This window comes from Sphaeramia orbicularis, chromosome 19, assembly GCF_902148855.1.
Source record: "Sphaeramia orbicularis chromosome 19, fSphaOr1.1, whole genome shotgun sequence".
Lineage (NCBI taxonomy): Eukaryota > Metazoa > Chordata > Actinopteri > Kurtiformes > Apogonidae > Sphaeramia > Sphaeramia orbicularis.
The window spans coordinates 2,579,421-2,605,121 of record NC_043975.1 but is presented as its reverse complement, the minus strand read 5'-3'; the positions used below and the strand labels follow the sequence as shown (position 1 = coordinate 2,605,121).

Sequence of the window (25,701 nt, the reverse complement as noted above, 5' to 3'; positions counted from 1 at the left end):
AAAAGCAGAAAAATCTGCAAAAAATGAACAAAATGTCATAAAACAAATAAAAACTAAAGAGAATGAACAAAAATAAACACAAAAAATAAGTGTCACAATAAACAAAAAGAACAACAAAATTAACAAAATGAATAAAAATTACAAATATAAGAAAATGAGTAAAAACATGAACAAAATATTCAAGAAAGTGATGAAAAGTAAATAAAAAAAAAAACAATACACAAAAAGAACAAAATAATGAAGTCAGAGAGAGAGAGAGAATACGAGAATAAAAAAAATACACTATACACTGTGTTTCCTGTGGAACTGATCTGTTGGTGTGGCAGTGTAATGGGGGGGGGGGGGGTGCATGCGCATGGTTCAGTCGGGGGGGAGGGGGGGGGGTGCATGCGCATGGTTCAGTCGGGGGGGGGGGGGGGGGGGGTGCATGCGCATGGTTCAGTCGGGGGGGAGGGGGGGGGGTGCATGCGCATGGTTCAGTCGGGGGGGGGGGGGGGTACATGCATGTGCATTTCGGTTGGTGTGTGTGTGTGTCACCCAAACTGTGTGTGTGGCCAAGCACACACAGTTTGGGTGGGTGGGTGGGGGGTGTATGTGTGTGTGTTTGGGTCTGTAACTGGGTGTGTTTGTCAGTTTCCATCCCACTTACAACACTATGGGGGTACTGGGCAGTGCAGTTCATGCCCCCCCCCCCCCCCCCAGATGTGAAAGTGAAACTTTATGCTCGTTTATCTTTTCATTTGAGGGGGCAGGACGTTTGTCCTGGACTATTCTATATATACACATGTAGAATAAGTCTAATGTGACTGTGATGACTTTTTGTGGATGAATGTTCGGTGTGGCAGAAACGCTGTTAAATTATAAGTAAATAAAAACAGAACTGGGTAAAAAATCTGAATAATTCAACACTGAGGTGCAACAATGACCTGTTTTGTTCAAAGTCAGATGTTTTTTTTCAGTCAGGTCTAATGTTCTTCTGTGGACACGGTCCTTTTTCATGTTGTGTCCTTTTTTTACTCTGTATACACACAGGACAAACAGGAGGCAGATACAGGAGGGGATTATTCAGCAGAGGTTTGTACAAACACTCACAGATCTGACATAAGTCACTGTGCTGAGAGCCAGGACTCCATTTCCCATGGGCCCCTTCTTCCCTCCACTCCAGTTGTTGCGGGAGGACAGTGGGAGGAGGAACAGGAGGAGGAGGAGGAACAGGAGGAGGAGGAGGGGGGGAGTTTGGGAAAGAATGTGAAGAATTCATTTCCTGTTCTGCAGCTCTGAGACGCTGGGCCAAGCGACGGGACGTCATGAAAACTGTGGACGGATGAAGACCGTGAAGACGGAGGAGACGGAGCTGTGACTCCTCTGCTCCTCTGATCTACTCCGTCCTCCTCCTCCTCGGCAGGAGGACGGCGTCCACCATGGCCGAGCCGCTGCTGAAGAGGACGTTCTCCAGACTGAGAGGAAAAGACCGAAGCAGGAGGAAGACGCAGGACAAGGCGAGCGGTGAGGAGCTGCACACATCTACACCTACATCATCTTCATCTTCTTCAGGTCGTAGGGGTTAAAGAGTGAAGGCAGACTGAACCTTTAACTAACGTGCAGATCCATGTGAACGTGGCTGATACACAAACACCCACAAAAGAACTCAGAGTCAGCTCAGACACAACAGTCTCAAACAGTTACTCCAACACCTTCAACTGAGGAAATGTTTGCAGAGTTCGCATCCTGATAAAGTCTGACATGAAAACCAGAAGAAGAACAGTCTGATCCAAAACCAGAAGAAGAAATACAGACAAATAAAACAGACGTTACTCTGATTTCAGATCATCCTCCAGTCACAGCAACTGCATGACCACAGCCAAGGGCAGCCATAGGACAGTTTAAAAACACAGTCACTGGAGGAGATCTATGTAGCACAGATCTATGGGACAGGGATCTATGTGACAGGGATCTATGGGACAGGGATCTATGTGATATAAATCTATGCAGCATGGATCTATAGGACATTAATCTATGTGACATGGATCTATGTAGCATGGATCTACGTGATATAAATCTATGTAGCATGGATCTATAGGACATTAATCTATGTGACATGGATCTATGTAGCACAGATCTATGTGATATACATCTATGTAGCATGGATCTATGTGATATAAATCTATGTAGCATGGATCTATAGGACATTAATCTATGTGACACGGATCTATGCAGCACGGACCTATGGGACATGGACCTATGTGGCATGGATCTATGATACATGGATCTATAAGATGGGAATTTATGTGGCTAAATCTATAGGGCACAGATCTATGTGACATGGTTCTATAGGACATAGATGTATAGGATGTGTATCTATAAGACATGGATAGATGTGACATGAATCTATAGGACACGGATCTGTGTGGCACAGATCCATAGGACATGGATTTATGTGACATGATCTATGGGACATAGATCTGTGTGATGTGGATTTATAGACATGGATCCATGTGACATGGACCTATGCGGCATGGATCTATGTGACACGGATCTATAGGACATGGATCTATCTGACACGGATCTATAGGACATGGATCTATGTGACAGATCTATGTGATATGGATCTATGTAGCATGGATCTATGTGGTATGAATCTATGTGACATGGATCTATGTGACACAGATCTATGTGACATGGATCACACACACAGTGAGACTGAAATGAAGCTAAAACTTCAGACAAAATAAACGAAACGTAGAAAAAAATAAACTGAACCCAAAACCCAGAACATTTAGTCAGAAATGTAACTGAACTTCTATCAGATAATGAACACAAACAGGTGATGAGTTTTAGTCTCGTATCAATGGAACTTTTAACTAAAAACGTTTTTGTTGTTGTTGTTTGTCGTGTCATTAGTTGTGTTCATTGTGCCGTTGACACAGTCATGTGATCTGACAGGAAGTCATTGATTGGACAGTGGTGATGATGTCATCCTGTGTCCAACAAACAGTCAAAATCAGACTGAACGATACTGCAGATGACATCAGTAGTACTGCTCACACCGTGTACTTCTACGTGTACTTCTGTGCACTAGTACTTATCTCTGAGTACCTCTGTACTGAGTACTTCTTTACTTCCTGGTTGTACTTGTGTGTACTGCATGTACTGTACTTTTGCATGTACTTCTGTGTGCATGTGTGTGTGTACTTGTGTGTGTACTTGTGTGTACTTCTGCGTGTACTTGTGTGTGTACTTCTGCGTGTACTTGTGTGGGTACTTGTGTGTGTACTTGTGTGTACTTCTGTGTGTACTTTTGCATGTACTTGTGTGTGTACTTCTGTGTGTACTTTTGCATATACTTGTGTGTGTACTTTTGCATGTACTTGTGTGTTACTTGTGTGTGTACTTTTGCATGTACTTGTGTGTTACTTGTGTGTGTACTTTTGCGTGTACTTGTGAGTGTACTTTTGCATGTACTTGTGTGTTACTTGTGTGTGTACTTTTGCATGTACTTGTGTGTTACTTGTGTGTGTACTTTTGCGTGTACTTGTGTGTTACTTGTGTGTGTACTTTTGCGTGTACTTGTGTGTTACTTGTGTGTTACTTGTGTGTGTACTTTTGCATGTACTTGTGTGTTACTTGTGTGTGTACTTGTGTGTGTACTTTTGCATGTACTTGTGTGTGTACTTCTGCATGTACTTTTGCATGTACTTGTGTGTTACTTGTGTGTGTACTTCTGTGTGTACTTTTGCATGTACTTGTGTATGTGCTTCTGTGTGTACTTTTGCATGTACTTGTGTGTGTACTTTTGCATGTACTTGTGTGTTACTTGTGTGTGTACTTTTGCGTGTACTTGTGTGTGTACTTTTACATGTACTTGTGTGTTACTTGTGTGTGTACCTGTGTGTACTTTTGCGTATACTTGTGTGTTACTTGTGTGTGTACTTTTGCATGTACTTGTGTGTTACTTGTGTGTGTCCTTGTGTGTGTACTTTTGCATGTACTTGTGTGTTACTTGTGCATGTACTTGTGTGTTACTTGTGTGTGTACTTGTGTGTACTTTTGCGTATACTTGTGTGTTACTTGTGTGTGTACTTGTGTGTGTACTTTTGCATGTACTTGTGTGTGTACTTGTGTGTTACTTGTGTGTTACTTGTGTGTGTACTTGTGTGTGTACTTTTGCATGTACTTGTGTGTGTACTTGTGTGTTACTTGTGTGTTACTTGCGTGTTACTTTTGTGTGTACTTGTGTGTTACTTGTGTGTGTACTTGTGTGTGTACTTTTGCATGTACTTGTGTGTGTACTTGTGTGTTACTTGTGTGTGTACTTGTGTGTGTACTTTTGCATGTACTTGTGTGTGTACTTGTGTGTTACTTGTGTGTTACTTGCGTGTTACTTTTGTGTGTACTTGTGTGTTACTTGTGTGTTACTTGCGTGTTACTTGTGTGTGTACTTTTGCATGTACTTGTGTGTTACTTGTGTGTGTACTTGTGTGTGTACTTTTGCATGTACTTTTGCATGTACTTGTGTGTTACTTGTGTGTGTACTTGTGTGTACTTTTGCATGTACTTGTGTGTTACTTGTGTGTTACTTGTGTGTGTACTTGTGTGTGTGTCCTGCCTGCTCTAACCCTGGTCATGTGACCCGTCCTCCTCTGCTTTAATGTTGCTCTTCCTGTGGACTCCCTGGGTCAGCTGACCACTTCCTGTCATTTCGAACCCTGGTCATGTGACTGTGTACCGTCCTCCTCTGCTGCTTTAATATTGCTCTTCCTGTGGACTCTCGGGCTCTGCTGACCACTTCCTGTCATTAGCGCCGTGGCCACACACGGCGCTAATGACAGGAACGTCTTCCTGTTTACGCTTCCGACTTAAAAGAAACGGCGAACAGAAGAAACACCCTGAGGACGAGAGTAGGGTTTGAGGTCACATGACTAAAGTTTAGGTTTACTTGTCTCCAAAAAACTACAAATCCACATCTGAAACACAAAAGAAATGTCAAAAATACACTTAATTCATCGAACATTTAAACTTACACCAGTTTATTGTGTAATTCACTGTTAGTACAGATGTAAAATATATGGACAAAAGTATGTGGACACACTGAATAAGGACAAATGTCATGATACAGTTTTATATCATGGGATAAATATCATTGCATTGGTTAGTTTGGTTTAATTATTATATTTGCTTCTAAAATGCATCAGAAATGGTTTGGACTGAATTTCTCTCATCATTGGTTTTTTATTTTATGTTTTTTTAATCCATGACTTGATTTTAAATGTTCTTCCTCTAAATTTCTAGAATATTTTTCCTGCTCTGACTGTAAATGAGGATAATTTTCTACCACAACTAACCATCTACTTTCTACTGTCCCAAAACTTTTGTCCATATGTGTTTCAATCCACTGATGTTTCTAAACTACATGGACAAAAGTATCGGGAAATATTGATGTTTTTATCTCAAATCAGCATGAACTTGCAGCTTTAACCATGATGTGTCCCAATATTTTTGTCTACATAGTTAATCAGAATAGAATAGAATAAAATAGAATAGAATGAAATTAAAAAGTGCAATCGTCCTAGGTGCCATAAAAAAAGTATAAATAATGTATATAAAAGAGTATAAAAACTAAAATGTAAAAGAAAAACCCTGACGGCATAAATATCTAAAATAAAAGCAGTATAAAAAAGAGTGTTACTAGAAGTATAAAAGACACAAAATTTACTAAAAGCTAAGATGCTAGCTAGCATTAGCTAGTTTAGCGCACCCTTGCTAGTAAAGAATGAAAAAAATGTCTGAAAGCAATCTTATTAGTGTTTTATTTTTAACGATTTACAATATTTATTCAGCATCAAATGACACACTGCCACCTAACGTTAAGTTAACAATATTAACATTACAAAAAAAAATAAATAAAAAATCCAGCCACCTTTGTTTGCTAGCAACAGATGCTAAACAAGCTAATGTTATTTAGCGTCTTAGAAATATTGATGTTTCTAAACTATATGGACAAAAGTATTGGGACACATCATGTCTCCAGCTGTCAGATGTCCTGTTCATGAGGATTTGAGATAAAAAAAACATCAATATTTCTTAAAGTTTAAGTGAGATGTGATGAAAGTAGATGGTTAGTGGTAGAAAATTATTATTTACAGTCAGAGCAGGAAAAATATTTTAGAAATTTAGAGGAAGAACATTTGAAATCATAGTCATGGATTAAAAAAAAAAACAAAAATCAATGTTGAGAGAAATTAATTAAAAACCAAGAGGTAATTTGGAAGCAAAGGTAACAATTTAAACCCAATTAACCAATGCAATGATATTTATCACAAAATAAAACTACACCTTTATCCATATAGTGTATATATTTGATCTTTTTTTTTTACTCAAACCTCTCTGTTAAGTCACTTATTTATCATTAATCTTCTATTTTTGTCAAATTCCCTCTGAATAAAGTCGGCCACAGCAGCGGCTTCAGCATCAAACCCACTCAGATAAAAGGATAAAATGCCTGAGAACTGAACAAACAAGGCAGATTTAATCATGTGTCTGTGTTCAGATTCTGAAAATAAGTCCAAGGAGATCACATGATGTTGAAAAATCACAGCATTCTCTGACATTTAAAGGCCATTTGCTTTAATTACAACACTTACAATAGGGTTCTTCTATGAAACTGGGTTTATTTTAGTATCTGACACTTTTCCAGCTTTTTAGACCCAATAATAAAAGGTAAATATAGACATATTTCCTCCCAGGATGGACCTAATGATGACCTCAGATAAATGCACAAAAAATTATACTCTTGCTCTGAGCCATCCCATAATTAATTACTTTTTAATGAAATACTGGGTCCAACAATAGGACCCAAATATGGACATGAAAATCTCTGAAATCTCTCTGTAAATGCTCTTCTATAGACTCTAAATAAAGACACTGTGTTCAATGTGTCAATCCTAGTGGTTTTTCTAATCCACACATGTGGGTTTTTCATCGATCTCAGTCTCATTCCAGGTTTGGTGTCCACTGGTGTTACATGCGGAACCTGAACATTTAAACACAAATAAATCGCGAATGATTTTGCAACAGCAGTCATTTTTGTGAAACATTCTGCCTTGAATAATTAGTTCAATTTCCGAAATGTACCTGTGAGAGAATAAAAAGATGAAAAAAAAAAAAATAGTAGCGCATAATTTTCATGTCCTTTTTATCGTGTTACATAGGGATGGGAATCAAGAACCGGTTCTCAAAAAGAACCGGTTCTCGGTTCCCATCCCCAGTGTTACATGTGGATTTTTGTAATAAATATAATGTAAAATGATATAAAAATGTATTTTATCTGAAAAATAGTTTCTCTTTTATCTCAGTAAATATTTATTTTTAAAATAGACTCAAAATGCTTCCAAACTTGCTTCATAACATTCGTTTACATCTGGTTTGAATTTTTAGCCCCCTGTCCAGTTTCATAGAAGCACCCAGTTACATATAACCTTTAATTAATACACAAATAATAACAAATTCACAGCTACAAGTGAATCAAATGTGATATTTCTGTTTTTATTGGAGACTAATCCTGGACGTTTCTATAGACTGACCTGATATTCTTCTGTGTTTCTGGTGTCGGTTGGTTTATAATGTGCGTATGAACAGAAAAGGCGGCTGTAGCGCTGTTTGGGGGACGGAGCTGCAGCTGCCGGCCGCTCTGTGTGTGTTACTGTTTAGTTTGTGTTGGTCTGTGTGTGTTTAGCGTCATGAATAGTGAATAGACAGCAGTGTGTTTGCCTCTGAATGGGCCGTTCAGTCTCACTCCGACGCTCAAATTAAAAACACATGCACTATTATTAGCACTCTCAGTCCTCTATCAGGTCCTCAGTGTCCAATCACAGCCTTAGAAGGAGACGGTCACGTTCAGTTAACAAGAGGTTAAGACGGACTGTACGTGAATGTATAGCATGTGCCTATTGTTGCAAGCATTGTGTATCGTTACCATGGTAACACAGACAGAACTATTTCTAAGAGGTTTAAACTTGTGGCTAGTTAGTTTAAGGGCCATTAGCCTTGTTAAAATTAACAGTTAACACACTGTATTTTACTAATCCCAATACATACACACAGTATCTTGCATTAGCATTAGCACTAGCATTAGCATTAGGAGCAGTGAGCTGCTGTTGAAGGTGTTTAGGAGCACTGACAGCAAAATTGAACCTACCTGTATGTTGGTCATGTTTAGTTAAAAAGAGGTTAAAATGGACCATACGTGGATATAAAATGTGCATATTGTTGCAAGCATTGTGTATCGTTACCATGGTAACACAGACAGAACTACATGTAAGAGGTTTAATCTTGTGGCTAGTTAGTTTAAGGGCCATTAGCTTTGTTAAAGTTAAGAGTTAACTCACTTTATTTAACCGGTCCTCAAACATAAACACAGCGCCTTGCAACAGCATTAGCATTAGCATTAGCATTAGGAGCAGTGAGCTGCTGTTGAAGGTGTTTAGGGACACTGACAGGAGAATTTAACCTACCTGTATGTTGGTCATGTTCGGCTGAAAAGAGGTTAAAACGGGCCGTTGCCATGGTTACCATTAGGTAAACAAACCTGTTTGTAATATTAGGAGCTGATCACTGACAGCTGCGATGTAATAAGTCACAAAAGGGCAGTTATTGGAAAATATATTAATGAGGACAATGAGATTAAAATTGATAAATGAATTCAGGTGAAAGTAGAAAAAAAGAGACAAAAAAGCAGAATAAACTGTTAACATTAGATTGTTTTTTTTTCTTCTTTTTTTTCTACTTTCACCTTCTTGAAATACATGATCCATCAATCAATCAATCAAGTCGATCCATCTTTAATCGCTCATTTGTAAATCATTACATTACCGCTGTCAGCGGTCAGTTCCTAAACTTAATATCAGGTTTATTTGCCAGATGGTAACCATAGCAACGGTACAGACTATCTTATCTTATCTTCAATCACTCCATCAGTCGATCAATTTTAATTCTCTTTATCAATATATTTTCCAATAAATCGCCTGGAGGCCCTTTTGTAAATCATTTCATTACCACTGTCAGTTGTTTTGGTGACTCATTAGCTTAGCATCAGCTAGCTTTTTCCGAACCCGAATAAACAAATCAGCATAAAAACCAGCAGAGACTGTACCGTATGTATGAGAAGTTCAGACCAAAAGTCACTGATCCTTAATTCAAGTCTTAAAGTTACCAAAGACACAGAGTTATAGCAAGTAGTTAGTGCTGCAACAACAGGAAACCAATCAGTCAACAGGAAATGACAAGTATTAGAGTATTTTTAGTGATCAGCCCCTAGTGGCCGTCAGTGGTATTACAGTCTAATGGCTTCTATCCCACAATGAATGTTCCCACAAAACACAAAACACCTCAAGCTGTGATTTACAAACTTCTGACCTGCAGGACGACTTAAATAGACGCACAGCAGCCAATCAGAGAGCAGCACTGACGTCTCCTGTATGAGATCATAAACACCGGCCAATCACAGGAGAGAACAGATAGAGCAGCAGACAGAGTGAAGTCAGATGTGAAACGCAACAACAGAGTTATTCAGAAAGTCAGCACACTGTGTGTCACGAGGATTCACACACACACACACACACACACACACACACACACACACACACACACCATCACTGATAGACGTTTACAGATCTATCACCTCTAATCATATTCACACAAATGATGAAAAACTGACAGGACGCAGATGGATAATGACCCAAAACATACTGTAGATCAGGGGTGTCAAACATGCGGCCTGGGGCCCAAATACGTCCCACCAAAGGTTCTAATCCGGCCCCTGGGATGCATTTACAAAGTGCAAAAATTCCACAGTCAAGGCTGCGGAACTCATTTTAGTTCCGGTTCCACATACAGACCAATATGATCTACAGTCAAATAATAACAGCAGAAGAACCGACAAGACATAACGATTGTAGATTTTCTTCTCAGATCAAATCAATATTTCCTAATTCTTTGAACAAACTTGGTAGACCTTACCCCAAAGATGTTCCATGACAAACATCACGGTTTCGAAGAAGAAGAAGATTCTTGAAAAATTGTTGACGGACAGACAGATGACATCTGATACCAATAGTCCATCGGATCCTTCGGGCTGTCGGACTAAAAATGGACGCTCTGTTAGTAAACACAGACAGATGAGGCAGAGCGAAAAAAGATGACTAATTCTGATATGGGGTAAAAATACAGTCACTTCAGGTTAAAATGTGGTCAATAATGTTGGGTTTGAGACGAGGTAAAAATATGGTCAATTCTAAGTAAAACTAGTCAAATCTAAAATGAAGATGAATACAAATGCACTTCAGCAGATATGACTGAGTATAAATATGGTCCATTCAAAGATGAGTCAGTGAAAATACAAATTTAAGAAAACAGAAGAGGAGCGTGGGTAAAAATATGAGACTACAAGTTGAATCAATTCCAAGCATCAAAGGATCAATAGTCAGGTGACAGGATGTTGTGGTCATGTGAGCGTTGGAGCATGCTCAGTTACCTGCTGTGTGTTCGTCTCCAGATGTCGTCCAATCGTCTTCATCGCCATCATCACCTGTCCCCGACCCCCCCTCCCCTCCACGGAATCACATCACTGTTGCTAAGAAACAGCAGTGGGCAGGCCAGGGGTCTGCATGCCCGCCCACCTTGAGCTCCGCCCCCAAGATGTCTGCCGTAAAATCCCAGGATGCACCACTGCAGGCCTGGAGTCAGAAGGTTGGTAGTTTGATTCTCTCTGAGCTGCGGACAGTGTAACCTTTAGATTAAGTACAAACAAAACAAAAGGAAGAGGAATTAGATAATTAGAAAACACATAAGTGGATCATTAAGCATCAATTAAAAAACAATATTTATATAATTATCTCATTATAGACTCTGACAGATTCAGTCTTTGGAAAACTGTCGTCTTCAGCCTCAACCTTGAGTAAAATGGATTTGCTTCACTTAATTTCTCCTGACACTATCTGTACTGGATCGCACAGATTTACAAAATTACTATTTACTGTCACCGGGAAGTAATTTATACTCATTTCTAGATTTAACAAAAACAAAGATCAGCATTACATTTAGTCTTAGTTGCTATGAAATATAACACTGTTAGATTGATCAAATACATGTGCTTTTTTAAAAAGTAAAATCAGATATGTTTTAGTTAACTAGCCAACAACAGCTAATATCACAACACTAGCAAGTTACACGGGCCTAACTGGCTACTGAGCTAATAGCTAACATTATGCTACATGCTAACATTAGCTAACAAGTGAAGCACAGTTTGCAAGTTTCTTCACACTGAGGAGAAAAGACACAAAAAGTTTAAATTGTAAATACCTAAAAGATTTGTTGCTTTTAAGAAAACATTAATAAGCAGCCTCAGTATTTTTAATGAATAAAGAAAATATAGCTCATCTTATTTTATGTTTTCACTAGGGCTGGGCAAGTTAATGCGTTATTACCGCGTTAACGCATTCATTAAATAACGCCGACAATTTTTTAAAAATCTCACCTTAATGCCATTTTATTCTAACTCCTATTCTTCTGCCTCTGCTTGTGTGCGTGTAGCGATTAGCTCAGCAGATAGACAACAGGTTTACCAGGAAAAGCTGGATGCCAAAAACTTCTCTCCAAATCTGTTCCTGTAGACTCACTGTAAAACTGCAACATACAAACAAAATATGTCTGAGTTCTGTTCACTGCCTTAGTACATTTATATGCCATTACACATTTAAATGAATGGGAAAACGATCACTAGCTCGATGCTAACTTGAATGGGAAAATCCATAGACACGCTAACAATTAGCATTTACAGATTAACTTAAGATTTACGTCTTTTTATCCAGCAACAAAGATTCACATCAGAGATATTTGATAATATTCATTCTGACAACTGAACATAAAATACTCACAGGCAAACGTTTTTGGGGCCATACAAACAGAGTGAAAGAAACATGTCTGTTAGTTCCTTCTTATGTCCGAACTGGGTACGGGAACACCAAAAGGACAAAACATACGTTAGTGCAACTTATTCCCACCCCTAGAAGGCCCCCTTTGCTTGCTTTTAACAACTGAACATCACATATTCTTTTTTCAGTCCGTTGCTCTGGCTCTGTGAATACTCGTAGGTAAACCATGGGTCACAAGAACAGGGGGATGTGGATCAGGGTTAGTTTGACAATCGGCATCATCATGCATTTCAACCAATGATAGCATTTGGGGTGGGCTTAAGACTCCTGTCAATCACTCAGAACCGGAAATAAACTGGTGTGGACATAAACATGGAGAGTAGTAGCGGTCCTTTCCATGGACATTTTCATTTTAAATGTCTTCAGATGGTGGGGCTGAGAAGGACACAGGTGTCTGTAAGCACTGACATGTGGAATTATTTTTTATCACCGGAGTACTTCAAGTCTGAAATATCACTTAATGATCACTTGATGCCGGCAACCCCCCCCACATATAACTATGTGATTAATCATGATTAATCACAGAAATCCACGCGATTAAGAATTTCAATTGTTGCCCAGCACTAGTTTTCACATATATTAAGCATGCTTCACAAAAGACAAAAGCGTACTTAATTAGAAATTATCCTCAACACCAGACATTCATTTAATCAAATCTAAAACATTTTACAAAAAACAGATGAGAGGAAGTAGTATTCTGGAACATAGATCGGTAGCTATGCAGCTGTTGATATCTGTGGTTTAACCCTCCACTTGCCCTTTGACCCCATCCTCCTCCCTCAGGTGGAACAGTGTAGTGACAGAAGCTGGGATCCTCTACTACAGGACTCCTCCCAACCAGCAGGAGGCTCCACTAACGGGTCCAAGCTGTCCGGCCAGCGCGCCTACCTGCAGAGCCTGGAGCGCAGCAGCCGAGCCTGGGTGCTGTCCTCAGGAAAGGCCCAGGCTTCAGATGAGGCCTACAGTCTGCAGGAGGAGAGCGGCAGCAACAACATCTGGTACAACCCCATCCCCGAGGAGGAGGACATAGTGGGGCGGGGTTACGGGGAGGGGCCTGATCCGAGAGGGCGTGGCCAGGAAGAGGAGCTGGTCTGGAAGAGGAGGGACGCTGAACCTCGGAGAACGGGGCCAGGAGACAGCAGGACTGAGCCTGGAGGAGTGTGGGAGGGGACCAATCCAAGTGTTAGCCATCACATCGATAATATCACAGGTGAGCACGCTCCAAACCACGGTTCCAAGAGTGTGGGATTTTTCATTTTAGTTTAATTTTATTTAGTTCAGACTTTTTTTTCCTCTAATTCAGTTAGTTTTAATTTGTTTTTAGAGCAGGTTTGCTAGTTTTTATGAGTTTTCGTTATTTTCTAAATCAGGGGTCTCAAACTCATTTTCTTCCGGCGGGGGGGTGGGGGGGTGGGGGGGGGCACATTCAGCCCAATTTAATGTGCAGTGGGCCGGACCAGTAAAATAACAGCATGATAACCAATAAATAGTGACAACTCCAAATTGTTTTAGTGCAAAAAATAATATTCAATTATGTCAATATTTACGTTTACAAACTATCCAAACAAAAAGGATGTGAATAACCTGAAAAAAAAAATTTGTTAAGAAATATAAGTACAATTTTATCAATATTATGCCTCGACTTATCATTTATACATATGCACAAAACATTTAGTAACAGGCAAACATTTTCACAAACTGAATGTCATTTTTTGCAATAAAACAATTTGGAGTTGTCATTATTTATAGGCTATTATGATGTTATTTTTGAGTTTGATGCCCTAACTTGCACTTTGGCGGGAACCTTTGGCGGGCTGGTTTTGGCCCCTGGGCCGCATGTTTGACACCTGTGGTATAAATGCTTAGTTTTAGTTTAGTATTAGTTTCTTTATATCTTTTCTCTTCTTCGTCGTCGTATTCAAATAAATCCCAGACAGGACTCTGCTGCTTTCTCCCAACTTTAGTCTCCATGTTTCCGGGTAGAGTTTGGACCAGAAAACGACTCTAAACGACAAGTGGCGAGAAGTGACGGACCGTTAACTATCCTATGGTACCAGCAGCTAAAATTGCTTTAGGGAAATGAATCGATTTCATATCAATCCAACATTGCCAAAGACGAAAATGAAGGGAATTTTATCCATAATTTTTATCCGTTATAGTTTTGTAAGCACACAATACAGTTTCAGTTATCGTTTTTTCTTTTAATTATAATTTTTATTTATTTCAGTTAACGAAAATGTTTTTACAATTCTAGTTTTCGTCATTTCCTTAGTTTTCGTTAACAACAATAACCTTGCTCCAAACCCCATGTATCTGCTGATTTCCCAGTGTGCACCTGTGCTTCTAGTTTGTTGATGTACTTTCTTCTCTCTCAGACTCTCCGCCCTCAGATTCAAGCCCCGCCTCTCAGAAAAAAGGGGGCGTGTCTGGCAGTATGATTGACAGACTGAGGTCTCCGGGGACGGTGAGGAAGCTCTCCATGAAGATGAAGAAACTTCCAGAGCTCCGACGCAAACTCAGCCTTCGCTCTGCCTCCTCTCGAGCCCATCGCCACGGCAACGACAGCAGAGGAAGCGGAGACGAGGGGACGTCAACCGCTAAGAATTCGTCCAATCAGAATGTAATCAGTAAATATCACCTGGATAGCTCCGCCCCTCCAGCCAGACCGCTCAGACGACCATCCAGAGGACGTTCTGCCAGTAAAGGAGGTGACCATCATCACACTGACCCCTTATCTGACAAGATCAGTTTTCTTTTTTTTATCTCTTGAAAACACGGCTGCTCTTTTCTCAGGTTACCTTAGTGATGGAGACTCTCCTGAGCTGTTACCACGGCAACAGACTCCTCAAACTGTCACCTCCCAGGAGTCGGCTTGTGACGTCAGCTCGTTCCGTCTGTACTTGGGTTCAGATCCACCACGATGCAGCCAACGGGTGACGGGACTACTGACAGTCCACCTGCTGGGTCTGGAGGAGATGAAAACCAGCAGGTAAAACAGAAAACAGCTGACAGAGAAGATGAAGAACCACCGCTAAAAGACCATGGAGTAAAACTAGTAGGCCTGCTAGTATAGAAAACAGCTAGCAGAGGAGATGGAAACCAGCAGGTAAAACAGAAAACACCTGATAGAGAAGATGAAGAACAACCGCTAAAAGACCATGGATACTAGCTAACACAAGAGACTAAAACTAGTAGGCATGCTAGCATAGAAAACAGCTAGCAGAGGAGATGGAAACCAGTATGTATGCTAATGCAGAAACTGGTTAACAGAGGAGATTAAAACCAATGCAGAAACTGGCCAGCAGAGAAGATACAAACCAGTGGGTATGCTAATGCTGAAACCAGCTACCAAAGGAGCTAACAGTGTTTGTGAATGTATTCCTTCAGGTCAGAGGGCAGCAAGGACGTCTTCTTGGTGATCCAGATTGACGGGGTCACGAGAGCCCGGACTGCCCCTCTGGCCATGCGAGGCCCCGCCCTCTCATTAAACCACGCCTTTCACCTGGAACTGGAGAGAGCGCGACAACTGCGGGTCGTGGTCTTAACACCAGGTACGACTGGAAGAAGATCTTCATCGTGATGAAAATTCATCATTATTTTCTGTATTTCCTTGAATTTGATCGATAAAATGGTTAACGGTTAAAAACTGTCAACAGTACGTCACATTTTATTACTTACATTCCCTGTTGCAGCCAATCCACAAGCGGTAGGAGGAGCTAAACCAGGGACCAATGAGAATCAGACTTCCTGTGGTCCAAGCAGGAACAGGGTGTGCTGTCTGGGGGGAGTTTCTATCCCTCCACTCTTTAAAGGTCTGTTCCTCCACACCAGCAGGTCTTTACAGCTGGTGTTGTTTTGGTAACACATGAACACACTGGATGTGGACTGTATTATTATCTGTGCTGTTGTTTGTCAGGGAGTCGCAGTCAACAGCTGTGTGTGAAGCTGGAGCCCAGAGGTCTGCTTTATGTCAAACTGTCTCTGCAAGAGAAATGGGACACACAGGTAAATGGAAGATGACATCACACAGGTGTATATATATGTGTGTGTGTGTGTGTGTGTGTGTGCTGTGACCTCCTGCCTCTGAAAACATTGGACATAATCTTACATCACAGTCGATTTGGTGAAGCATGGTGAAGCATCACCATGGTGAAGCATTAACAGTAGATCCTCCTGAGGTGAACATGTCAGTGGTTCCTCTGTGCAGCCCAGCTGTGATTCGTCCACTCCTGCCAATGTGTTTGGTGTTGAACTGCACCACCTGGTGGAGAAGGAAGGATCTGCAGCTCCAGTCCCTCTGCTCATCCAGAAAACTGTAGCAGAGATAGAACGACGAGGACTGAAGGTACCACTGCATCAGCCAGCCAGCCATCCGTCTTTCTGTCCGTCCGTTTAGTAATCCCTCCATCCATCCTTTCCTTTCAGGTAGTCGGTCTGTACAGACTTTGTGGTTCTGCTGCTGTGAAGAAGGAGCTCAGGGATTGGTTTGAGAGGAACAGCTCTGCCGTCTGCCTCGGCGAGGACCTCTACCCCGACATCAACGTCATTACAGGTGAGCTGCAGGGTCAGAGGTCATCACAGGTGCCTAACTCACAGTGGGGTCAGAGGTCATCACAGGTGCCTAACTCACAGTGGGGTCAGAGGTCATCACAGGTGTCGATCTCACAGTGACACCTGGGGTTAAAGGTCACTGCTGTTGTTTCCTCAGGCATACTGAAGGACTACCTGCGGGAGCTGCCGTCTCCACTCATCACCAGGACGCTGTACCATGTGGTCCGGGAGGCCATGACCCTACGACCTCCACCCGTCCCACCTGCCGACCCAGACCCTGACCTGGCCCAGAGTACGGTGGAGCTTCTGGACTGTCTGCCGCCTCCAGAGAAGGTCAGTTATCTGAGTCTCTAATGCCATGTTTCCACTCTGTGGTACCGGCTCGGCTTGACTCGACTCAACCTTTTTGCGTTTCCATTATGATAAAGGACCTGGAATCTGGTACCCAGTACTAGTTTTTTGGTATCACCCCTGCCAAGGTTCCAGGACTGGGGACCAGATACTAAAAGGTGACGTGTAAACACTGCAGACCACTGATTGGTCACAGAGTCGTCTCTGTGACCCGCCGTTTTACAAAAAACAGTTGTGGAAGTTTGCAGTAAATATAGCGGTAGGTTATTCCACATGATGACAGCCTGTAAAACTACACCATTCAGTCAGGAGATTCAGTCTTTGGTGGCTGACGTAAAAATTACGCATGAGTTTGACAAGACAACAGGCAACAAGCGAGCTTATCAGTGACTCTGAGCAGACAACACGGAAGTAACGCGTCACATCGCTATGACGTCCAGGTACTGTAAAGTCTGTAGTATCCTGTAATGGAAACAGTCTCCAGGAATAGGACCTGGTACCCAAGTCCAGTCGAGCCAGTTCCACATAGTGGAAATGTGGCATTACATTCAGTCTAATTAAAATGAGTGAAATTGAAAAACATCAGACTTTACTTTCCGTCCCTACTCGTCCTCTCCTCAGGCCACGCTGTCCCTCCTTCTGGACCACCTCAGTCTGGTGGCGTCCTTCAACTCGTCCAACCGCATGACGCATCAGAACCTGGCGGTCTGCTTTGGCCCAGTGCTCCTCACCCCGACCCAGGAGGCCTGGAAAGGAGGAGGAGGAGGAAGAGGAAGAGGAGGAGCCAAAGGTTTGGGTCAGGGGGAAGAGTTGGCGAGCGCGGTGGATTTCAAACGACATATCGAGGCGTTGCATTACCTGCTGCAGCTGTGGCCAGGTGAGACAGGACGCATCACAAACAGGAAGTGGAAACGCATCTACTGTCAGCATCCGACCAATCAGAGAACACTAACTGGAACAGTAATGAGCTCAGGTCGTGTCACTGAAAAGGTCCGTTGTTAATAGATGGAGATGAAAACAAACGGAGGGAACAAGAAGAACAAGAACTACACCTGATTCTTACCTCGCCCACTGAAGCTGGTGTTGAGTATTATTTAGTTAAAACAGAACAGGTGTAACCTTCCTCTTGTGTTAGGGTCGGCACCAACGCATTTTAGGTTTTAAATGCAGAAAAGAACCACAAAAAATTTGTGTATTGCATCAAGGCTTTTTGATTTTGACAGGAATCTCTGTTCCAACAAAATTTTCACTAAATTATGAAATGATGGTTGAAATGATGACCTTTGTGTTGTTAGGGCTGGTTTTGACGCAGTTACAAAAACAAGGTTATACAGCAATAATAAGAGCCCAAACTGAACTCATAAGTGCACTGGCAGCCAGCACACTGACACCAGCTCCTCTAACAATCATGTGACCTTTTGGGGATTCTCATTTTGCCTTGTTATCCAGTAAAACTGCACAAAAACAAAACAAGCACTGATGGACATGTCCAGAAATGTGCAGTCAGTTCAGTGTACAGGGTGTGTCAAAGAAAAAAAAAAACATTTTGAAAAATTACCCCCAGTTCCGAATTTTTAGAGTTTTCTTTTCTGGACGTCGGTAAGTTGGTGGATATCTGTCCAAATTTACAGACCCAGGTTTTCATGCATGAGCGAGCAGGGGCAAATTGCGCGAAGTAGCAGTGGGGTTAACCCTAACCCTAATAATGGATCAGATTTTATATAGTGCTTTTCTATGAACACATACTCAAAGCACGTACAGAGGATCCATTAATCATTCACTCTCACATTCTCCCTCTGGTGGTGGTAAACTACATCTGTATCCTCAGCTGTCCTGGGGCAGACTGACAGAAGCGTGGCTGACAATCTGTGCCTACGGCCCCTCCCACCACCACCGAACATTCACACACATTCATACACCAGTGTGAGTAGCAGCACTGGAGGCAAGGAGGGTGAAGTGTCTTGCCCAAGGACACAACAGCACAGACAGACAGAGCGGGATTCGAACCGCCAACCCTTTGGTTATTGGACAACCTGCTCTACCCTAACCCTAACCCTAACCCGTCCTGTACTCAGTGACATTTTCAGGCCTAAACAAGTTGAATTAACTGTGAAAGGCAGGAACAGCTGCCATGGGTAAAGAAATGAAACTGACATGGTGTCTAAAGTGTTAATGCTGTAACCTGGCAATCTGGTGGAAAACAAGATGGATGCCTGTTGTCCCCTCCCATGACCTTTGATTGGATTTAAATCCCACCGCTACTTCGCACAAACCATTTTTAACTTGGATTGCGCAATTGTCCCCTGCTCACTTATGCATGAAAACCTGGGTCTGTAAATTTGGACAAATATCCACCAATCCCCGACGTACCGAAGTCCAGAGAAGAAAATTCCAAAAATTATCAAATGCGGAACTGGGGGTAATTTTTCAAAATGCATAGTTTTTTTTTGATACACCCTGTAGAGTTGGTGACTTGCAGGGGGTAGGTCGAGGGGTATAGTGACAAAAAAAAGGCCCAGAGGCCCACACCAAAAATACTGAAAGCAATATTTTTATGGATAAGGAAGCCTAACAGGGTAACCAAGAGAGGAGAAACAAACTGGATGATAGATAATTGTTTTTAGTGTACTTTACAGCTGATTAAAGACATGGGTCAAAATCGGTCCGTTAACATAAGAGATGGTAACAGAAAGCGAACACACGAGGAAAGTTAAAGGAGTCAGAAATCCAAGTATCAACAGCAGGAGGAAGTCATAAACCGGACTGTGACCAAGGCTACCAAGACGACCAATGAAGTAACATTACAATCGCTCAAAATAACACTGTCTTACAATGTTCACATCAGCTGATAGTTTACATTATAGCTGTTAGCTTAGCTTTGTTAGCTTAGCTCTGTTTTTAGACTGTAAACATCCACAGTAAAACCACTAATGACCTGTTTTCTGTTGGTTTGTGTTGTCAACAAGTGAGTTAAAGATCTGTTTGAATCCAACAAACAAGGTCAGAACTGTCAGTTTAGTCTGAACTGTGGATCAACAAATGCCAACTTAGCAAAAATAAGAACATCCCATAATAACTTTATACCTTCATAAGCCTCAGAACCAAACTCACACATGTAGAACAAACGCTGACATTTAACCCTCTAACTCCATTCTTTTCGTTTACAGTTGAGTCAGGTGGAGAAAACAACAGCTTCTATTTTTATCACTTCTTTTCTTTGACTCTAAAAGTTGTTTCTTAAGGTTCTCATCGTTAGCTCAGCCTTGGTGTTAGTTTCATTCACATTGGAGACCAGCAGAAGGACATGCCATCACAACTGTTTAGGTTTAAGTCCTGGTTGGATTGTGGACATGTTAGTTCTTCACAGAAATCTGATGTCCATCACTGAAACCTTCTATCTTCGTCCATCTAGTCCCGTCCCATCGAGTCCCCGTGGATGAACACATCGACGCCTCGCCACCTCCATCCCCCATTCTTACCCATAACCCCCTGCAGCGGGAGGAGGAGGTGGTGGTCTCACGTCGCGGGCGTGGCCTGGCCCGGCTGGAGAGTCCACCGATCAACCGGTACGCAGGAGACTGGAGTGTCTGTGGGCGGGACATCCTGACCGGACAGGAAGCCGACTACGACGAGGTGGCAGGAAGTGACAGCGATGCCGGTAAGTACACTGTGTAAACACCTGCATAACTGATGTTTATATAATTCTGTCCATGTGAGGGTTAATATGTATTGTATATGTATTCATGTAGGAAGCGGGGATGAAGATGATGAGGAGGAGAAAAAGGAGGCGTGGCCAGCAGGTGGTGGAGGAGGAGGAGCTTTATATGTGGACGACTTCATCGACTTCGACGCTCCGTTTAACTGTCGACTGAGTTTGAAGGACTTTGATACGCTGATCCACGACCTGGACCGGGAGTTGGCCAAACAGATCAACATCTGTTTGTAGAGGAAGAGGAGGAGGAAGAGGAGGAGGAGGAGGAGGAGGAGGAGGAGGAGGAGGAGGAAGAGGAAGCGGGAGGACTTAATCTGAAGTTAATTAAGATCCAAAATCCTCCAAAGTGCTGAGAATTTTAACCACAACGCAGAGTTTTTCCTGAAATCTTCATGTGAAGTGGGCGTCCTTTACAGGTCCTTTACATTCCTGTCCACTCTGTCAGACCACATGTCCAAACGTCCAGGTCTAGGTCAAGGTTATTACTGTTAATGAAAACTAACGAAATGACGAAAACTAGAATTGAAAAAATATTTGTTAACTGAAACAAATAAAAACTAGAAGCACTCGGACAGCGCAGACCTCCACCACAGCAGATCAGTGCCCCCCCCCCCCCCCCAATCACCACCAAAATTTAATCATTTGTTCCTTGTGTCAGTATCAACATTTCCTGAAATTTTCATCCAAATCCATCCATAACTTTTTGAGTTATCTTGCACGCAGACAGACAGACAAACCAACACTGACAAAAACAGAACCTCTTTGGCGAAGGTAATTAAAAGAAAAAAAACATAACTAACTGAAACTGTATTGTGTGTTTAAAAAACTAACTAAAACGTATAAAAATTATGGATAAAATTCCTTTCATTTTCATCTTTCTTAATGCCGGATTGATACGAAAGCAATTTATTTTGATCTAGCAGTTTTAGCTAGCAGCACCATACGACACTTTTTGGTCCGTCACTTGTGGTTTCCAGTCGTCTTCTGGTCCCCACTCTACCTGGAAACATGGAGACTAAAGTTGGGAGAAAGCAGCAGAGTCCTGTCTGGGATTTATTTGAATATGACGACAGAGAAGAAGAGAAAAGAGACGAATAAACTAACATTAACCCTTTCATGTATACTGTCACTACAGTGGACAGCTATCCTACAGCTGTTTTCATAAATTCATGGATTTTGTTGTTTTGTTTTTTTGCACATATCTTTATTAAAGTTTCAACACATTACATATCTTTTCTGACATGAACTGGTAACATTGTGTAGATCTTCCCTGAGCATAATAGTTATAGTTTTCACGCAATTTATCAGTAAATACATGTTTCTTTGCTTCAAAAATGAAACGCATGGTGTCCAGCTGAGTGGACATTTTTGCAACTTCATGAAAAATAGGTTCATGAGAACTTTTTTTATTATGACTATTTTTTTTTTAAATGTATTTTTTAAAATCTTATTTTATTTTATTTATTTTTCATTTGAAAATTTTCAATCTCGTTTTTTTCATGCCTAAAGAGGAATAAAAACACTCAGGAAAAAATCTTGATTAAGGTTCTCATAATTCATGCATGAAAGGGTTAATACTAAAACTAAACTAAAGCTAAGCATTTAGAAAAAAATGAAAACTAATAAAAACTAGCAAACCTGCTCTAAAAACGAATTCAAACTAACTGAATTAGAGAAAAAAGTCAAAACTAAATGAAACTAAACTATAATGAAAACTCCAAAACTATTAGACCCTTGGTCCAGGTCCAGGTCCAGGTCCAGGTCCAAACCAACAGTTTCAGCAGACTGTCTGGATAAATCCACTGCAGATTTGTTAAACAACCACATTTTCCCCTCGAGAACCAAAAGTTCAGTCAGATCCTTCCATTATCTTTGCATCATAATTATCCCATTCTGTCATTTAGTAACATTTATGGCCAAAAATTAGCTCTATTTGGTAACAATGACTTTGACCTTTGACCTTTGGCCACTAAGATCTATTCAGTTCAACCTTGACTCCAAATAATCATTTCCACCAAAGTCTAAGACATTCCCTCGAGGTCTGTCTGAGATATTTGTTTGTAACCATGGACAGATATGAGGTCACAGTGGTCTTGACCTTTGACCTTTGACCATTAATCTATTAATCCTCGAGTCCAACTAATGCTTTCGCCAAAGTTGAAGACATTCCTTTTTTTTGTTTTTTTTTAAGATCTTTTGCTCCTAAGAATGGAAAGACATGAGGTCGCAGTGGTCTTGACCTTTGACCTTTGGCCACTAAGATCTATTCACTTCAACCTTGACTCCAAATAATCATTTCCACCAAAGTTGAAGATATTCCCTTGAGGTTGTTCTGGATATTTGCTTGTAACCATGAGCAGATATGAGGTCACAGTGGTCTTGACCTTTGACCACTAATCTATTAAGTTGATCCCTGAGTCCAAGAAATCCTTTCGCGAAAGTTGAGGACATTCCATTTGTTTTTTTGGGTTTTTTTTTTTAGATCTTTTGTTCCTAAGAATGGACATACATGAGGTCATAGTGGCCTTGACCTTTGATCTTTGACCACCAAAATCTTCTCAGTTCCTCATTTGCATCCGATTGAACATTTGTGTCACACTTTTGTGTCGTTCGAGTCACTGCTGTTTTCACTTTGGTGTTGGTGCTCAGTCCAGAACCAACTATTTTTACATCAGAATCAGTGGGTGGGACTTCCAGGACCAACAAGGTCAAACTGAAACCAACATTTTTTCTACGGAAAGAAGAAGAAAGAAGAAGAAAACACATCGGTGTGGAAAACAATACGACATAATTGAACATTAACGGCTCCTCCCACTGACTGACCTTTGACCTCCTCCTCTGACCTCCAGCTCCAGTTTCTATTCAAATGTACAACAGGGTAAACGGTGGCGACTTCCTGTGCCAAACGCCAAAATAAAAGCACACGATTCTGTGCCAAAAGCCAAAATAAAAGCACATTAATTTATCTCTGTGATCCAAAGAAGGCGGAGCTTCAGAGGTGGTACTTTATGAAGAGGGAACAAAAACCAGAACCTGATCCTACCGGGCCCAGGTCACCTGATCGGACCCCTCCCCCCCTTCCTGGCTGGTGGACGGAGGTTCTGGTTCTGGTCCATTGAAGCCATATTCAGTCTGATATTGAAGTAAAGGAACAGAAGGCGTCGCTCTTTTGCGTCTGGTTGGTTGTTAAAGCCGGTGTGGCGCCCCCGGTGGAGCAGCAGAGCGACGCCTCCTGTCTGTCAGTGTTTTTGTAGATTTTTTCTGTCAGTATTTTATCAGACGTTGTCGGTACAAACCTTTAACTGTGATTTGTTCTGAAGCCACAGAAGGAAAACGAGGCCATGCTCGAGAGCACTACGGCTCCGAAAGAGTTTGTTTTGATTCTGTTTTGTCTTGTTTTTGACAGTATTATTATTTTGTTTTGCACATCTTCAATAAGCACTTATATTTGTATTGAAAACGACGATGTTCTATGCAGACGATGTTCTATGCAGACGATGTAACCAAAGTGTTGAAGCACAGATTCACAGCAGCCTGTTTGTATTTACCAGAGCAGCAAATAAACACCAGTATGACCAGTTACAGCCAGGGGCTCGTTATTACAGACGGTCACATGACCCCGACGGTCACATGACCCCGACGGTCACATGACCCTGATGATCACATGACCCTGATGATCACATGACCCCAACGGTCACATGACCCCGACGGTCACATGACCCTGATGATCACATGACCCTGACAGTCACAAGGCCCCCAACGATCACATGACCCCGACGATCACATGACCCCAACGATCACATGACCCTGATGATCACATGACCCCGACGGTCACATGACCCTGATGATCACATGACCCTGACAGTCACAAGGCCCCCAACGATCACATGACCCCGACGATCACATGACTCTCTGGCCAGCACACACACACACACACACACACACACACACACACACACACACACACACAGGAGCAGTGAGCCACAGAATCTCCGCAGCAAAAAGTTCATAAATCAGTTACATATTGGCCGATTTTGATTAATCAGTGATACGCTATAATCGGCCCTAGTGCAAAACACAACAAAGCACAAAAAAGGTGAAAAGACAACAAAACAGAACAGATATAAAAGGACATACAAAACAAAAACGACATAAAACACAAGACAAAAACTATGTAAAATACACAACAAGAGAAAGTGATGTAAAAAACACAAGACGAAAACAACGTAAATAATGCTAAAAAATATATGTATAAAACGTAACAAGAATAAATGATTTTAAAAAAAAAAGGCAACACAAAAACTTCATAAGAGACGCTGATGTAAAACACAACAGGAAATGATGTAAAACAAACAACACATTGAAAACTGCATAAAATGACATAAGGTGTGAACGTAAACGACAACAAAAAATATAAAAGATGCAAAAAAAAACCAAAAATATATATAAAATGCAATTAAAAAAATAGAAAAAGGCAACACAAAAAATACATACAAGACGCTTTATGAGAAAATACACAAAAAAACGGATGTAAAATGCAACAGGAAATGATGTAAATAAAATTTAACGAGGTGTAAATGTAAATGACAACAAAAACAATATAGAAGATGCAAAAAAACAAAACAAGCATCAAATGTAACCAGAAAAAACAGGAAAAATGACGTAAAATGAGAAAATACACAAAATAACAGATGTTTTCTCATTAAAGTTGGACCTGAGCTTCATCAGAACAGACATTTTTCTCATATAAATGTATAAAATTCATTCATTATTCATAATTTCTCCATAAATCCATTATTAAATGATACACATTAGACCTACACCAGTGTCATAATTAACTGTATGAATTATTTTCACAATCATTTCTTTCGTATAAACTCTGGATGATGACCAAACCTGACAGACTTCCTGTGTTTTTGTTTCCGACACCAGATCCGACGCTGCTGTTGGAAGTGGGTCATGTGACTCCTGAACCTGGACGTGGCCTCCTCCTCCTCCTCTTCTTCCTCCTCCTCCCTCTCTTTATCCTCCTCCTCCTCCTGTTTGTGCATCCACTGCTGCTCTTCTTCTCTGGTTTCCAGGGGTCAGACAGGGTCAGCA

At 41.2% G+C, this 25,701-nt stretch overlaps 1 protein-coding gene and 1 long non-coding RNA gene across 3 annotated transcripts; one reads left to right on the top strand and one right to left on the bottom strand.

Annotated features, from left to right (window-relative positions):
• Positions 1-1,223: 1,223 nt before the first annotated feature.
• On the top strand, positions 1,224-24,183 carry syde1 (synapse defective Rho GTPase homolog 1). Of its 2 annotated transcripts, XM_030122173.1 has the most exons (16): positions 1,224-1,506; positions 10,550-10,743; positions 12,771-13,197; positions 14,363-14,695; positions 14,781-14,976; positions 15,375-15,538; positions 15,680-15,799; positions 15,904-15,992; positions 16,195-16,332; positions 16,413-16,539; positions 16,696-16,871; positions 17,511-17,766; positions 20,302-20,547; positions 20,639-21,073; positions 22,345-22,824; positions 23,116-24,183. In XM_030122173.1, exons 1-14 carry the CDS (start codon positions 1,422-1,424, stop codon positions 20,833-20,835), a joined length of 2,748 nt encoding a protein of 915 aa, XP_029978033.1. In that variant the 5' UTR covers positions 1,224-1,421; the 3' UTR covers positions 20,836-21,073; positions 22,345-22,824; positions 23,116-24,183. The 2 variants fall into 2 exon arrangements, with proteins under 2 accessions (XP_029978033.1, XP_029978032.1); XM_030122172.1 differs by having other exon boundaries at positions 20,639-21,067; positions 22,345-24,183.
• LOC115410514 (uncharacterized) lies at positions 12,118-23,448 on the bottom strand. Its single transcript, XR_003934104.1, has 4 exons — positions 23,381-23,448; positions 20,077-20,081; positions 18,361-18,365; positions 12,118-12,128 (listed from the first exon to the last, which is right to left on the bottom strand). It is a non-coding gene; the product is annotated as an uncharacterized LOC115410514 (long non-coding RNA).
• Positions 24,184-25,701: the final 1,518 nt, after the last annotated feature.

Coding starts and splice junctions, on each gene's coding strand:
- syde1 (XM_030122172.1), top strand. CDS start 1,422: ATGGCCGAGCCGCTGCTGAAGAGGACGTTCTCCAGACTGAGAGGAAAA. Junction 14,977..15,374: donor GAGGAGATGAAAACCAGCAG/GTAAAACAGAAA, acceptor GTATTCCTTCAG/GTCAGAGGGCAGCAAGGACG. Junction 16,872..17,510: donor GTCTGCCGCCTCCAGAGAAG/GTCAGTTATCTG, acceptor TCCTCTCCTCAG/GCCACGCTGTCCCTCCTTCT.